The 3302-nt window shown below is 48.0% G+C and overlaps 1 protein-coding gene across 1 annotated transcript in view; it reads left to right on the forward strand.

The window, feature by feature from the left end:
• Window positions 1-2894: 2894 nt before the first annotated feature.
• The window catches only part of BORCS6 (BLOC-1 related complex subunit 6), a 1866-nt gene continuing 1458 nt past the window's right edge, over window positions 2895-3302 (forward strand). Inside the window, exon 1 of the mRNA XM_045293312.1 lies at window positions 2895-3282. Coding sequence (XP_045149247.1) covers window positions 2904-3282 — 379 coding nt within the window. The 5' untranslated portion in view covers window positions 2895-2903. The remainder of the gene's footprint in view (window positions 3283-3302) is intronic.

Raw genomic sequence — 3302 nt, forward strand, 5'->3', positions numbered from 1 at the left:
ACTGAAACCCCCAACATTAGGTCCTCATTTTCCCCCTCCCTCATGAGCCCTTGATAGTTTATAAATGGGTATTTTGTCATATCTTGCCCTGTGGGCTCTTATAGCTCTTGTAACAATCCATACATCAGTGCATCAAGCACATCTGTGCAGATGTTGCTCATTTCAAAACATTTTCTTTCTACTTGAGTCCTTGGTGCCAGCTCCTGTTTTCAGCCTCCCTGCCCATTCATCTGTTGACGGACACTGGGATTATTTCAGAAGCACATAGATCTCAATGAAGGATGCGCCAATAAGAGCTACCTTCCCATTTTGATATTTTTGAATACTTTCTTTGAATTTGAGGCAATACTTCTGGACTTACCCTGGTATTTAAAAAAATGTCCAGGTTGTGTCCACAGCCCAGTTGTTGCCCCCTTGTACTTGGGTGAATCAACAGACTCCGCCCTGATCTATTCCCTTCTGCCTCCAACCATTCCCATGAAAATCAGTGATCCTCAAACATGAAGCTCATCACATCATTCTGTTCCTATGTCCAGCTTCCCATTCTCAGGAAAAGCTCCCCAACCTCTAAGAACTATCTGCCCCATCCAAATATGTGTGGGCTTTTTTTTTTTTAAGAGCAGAGAAATGACAGATTTTATCAAGTCTCTGATGACTGAAAATACAGAGAGATGGTGAAAGGATGAGCTGCTGCCAACGGGCTGAGACCCTGGCAGAGAGTTGGGACAGATGGGGCGTTGCACTTCTGAGTGCTGGTATGACGGGGACTCAGGTCAGCTCTCTATCTGGATAAGAGCAACCAGGTTCTTTCATTCAAAAAATAGTTTTATTGATATAAAATTCACATATCATATACTTCCACAGTCCAGTTGCTTTTTCAAAGAGTTGCATGTACATCACAATTAGTTCTAGTGCTTTCTCTCCACTTTTGTATTCATTATTTGCTCCCCAATTCCCCTCACCCTCCCCCCATTCAGATTAAACCGTTGCGTCAGTTATTGTCTGTATGCATCCTCTCTTCCTATGCTTCCTGAACTGAGAAACAATAAAAAGCAAACAAAAAATAGAAAAGATAATATAAAGATGAAAAAGGAAAAAAACCACCAGCAATATTAAAATAAATCAGAGAAGAAATTTCTGTCGTGGAACAAGTGAGAATATTTAAACCTAGAACAAGTTCAAGTTGGGTCAACAGGGAGATCAACTGACTAGGTGTCTCACTAGACTATTTCCATCTACCTTAATCGAATTTAAAATAATCTGATAGCAAAGCGGTTCACATCCCTGGACTGTGACCAGAGGGGATCTGCCAGAGGCTTAATCCTATCCTAATGCCTACTAACTAGGCAGTCTGGGGATGGATTTGGGGCTCCCATTATTCTCCATAGCCTTCTTCAAATTGGGTGTTCACAATTTAGGCTCTGCTACTTTTCCCTTCATCGTATTTAGATTTTGTTATCATCTTTGAATCCAAACAACCACAGCTAACAGCTTCAGTAACTCGTTTGTAATTACTCAATACCAACGTCGCGGGATGTTGGTTATGTGCTCTGATTGACATCCTTTCAGTGTCCACTACACCTCTGCCAAGAGGGAGGAAATCTCCCTTACCTATCGGGAATGACAAGAGTCTGCAAAGGTCTGCAGGGTGTGGTCCCTGCATACTTTTATCATCTCATTGCACAACAAACAAAAGCCCTCTTTGTTCATTTTGCTTTAGCCCCATTCCCTACTCTCTGGTAAGTCAAGCCACTTCTGTCTCTGCATAAATATTCCTCTCTGTGGAGAATATGCTGAGCTTGGAAGATGGTTGGCTCCCCCACCTCCACCCTGCCTGGTTTTCAGTTAAGTGGTCTTTCCTGATTCCCCTGTCTATATTGGAGCCTGCTCAGCTATTTTCTGTCACACCTTATTCCCAGGACTACTTGCAGAAAGGTTGGCAGTTCAAATCCATCAAGAGGAGGCCTGGCTACTAAAAGCTGGCATACTACTTGCTAAAAGTCACAGCCTTTAAAACCCTATGGAGACCAACTTCTCACTTTGAATTAGAATTGCCCTGAATTAGAATCCACTTGATGGAAACCAGCAATAAACTTAACAAACTAATTGAAAAGTTGTAGTGATTTTGCTTATTGAATAATATATAGCAAAATAAAATCCTATCTAATATAGCAAAATAATATAGCAAAATACATCTATCTTATATAGCAAATACATCCTATCTTATATAGCAAAATCATATAGCAAATACATCCTATCTTATATAGCAAAATAACATCCCATCTTCCGGAGGAAGAGAGACTGTTAAAGGGGCAGGGACAGAAGGCAGAGCGACAAATGCATGAGGGAGCCCTTAAATTAACCCCTTGTTGCGGATCACGAGTCACTTCAGGCAGTTCCTCGGCTGATCTGTCATCCGAACGAACCATATTCATGCTCTGCTGATAATTCTGGTTCCGTCTTTCTTGACCTTGGAGGTGAGGTTCATCTCGAGGGTCCAAACGAGATTTCCATACGAGTTCCGTGTCAAGAATCTCTCGTGGATGTTTGTGGGCGGGACACTGTGGGCGGGGCAAGTCTTGGCCCCGCCCCCCAGGGACACCGGTATTTCCAGACCTTCCTCTTTAAGAAACGCCCCCTCAACTTTTTCAAAGGGCGGGGCGACGAGCGGGGCTGTCACCGCCTTCGCCCCACCCCTTTGGAGCTCACGTGGGTTCGACAGTCCAATTACTGCTCCTCTTCCGGGATTTCTGGTCGCCACGACCAATCAAAGTGCTCTTCCTGTCCTTACCATTGTCAGCTTGCTGCCAATCGGCGCGCGGCTACCAACGCCTCTTAAAGGCGCCGCCAACGTCTCCCGAACCCGGGCGACCCTTTCGCTGGTTCCGGCCCCCACCTGCAGTATGGAGTCGTCCCGGGGGCGGCCTGGGCCCGAGACGAACCCCGCGGCTCTGGGGAAGCACCAAGCCGCCATCTTCGGCGGAGGGCCGGGCCGGACGCCCTCCGAGCCATCCTCAGACACCAGGCGGTCCGAGAAGGAAGAGGCCGAGAACGTTAGGGGCGCGAGCCGCCACCTCAGGGCGTCCCCGAAGACGACGAGCTGCTCCGCAGCCCACGGGTCAGAACGGGAGGTTCGGGAGGACGAGCCCGGGCCCCGAGGGACGCCGTCCGGCACCAGGAGCCGCCGGGGGCCGCCAGGTCTGGAGCACGACCCGCCCCCCTCCGCCGGGCGCCCGGACCCTGACCCGCCGGAGGGTGAGCCTGCATCCGAGACGGCCAGCTGTCGGGGGACCCCGGGAAGC

This window comes from Echinops telfairi, unplaced genomic scaffold, assembly GCF_000313985.2.
Source record: "Echinops telfairi isolate 266 unplaced genomic scaffold, ASM31398v2 ScPeMD7_2010;HRSCAF=2546, whole genome shotgun sequence".
In the NCBI taxonomy this organism is placed as follows: domain Eukaryota; kingdom Metazoa; phylum Chordata; class Mammalia; order Afrosoricida; family Tenrecidae; genus Echinops; species Echinops telfairi.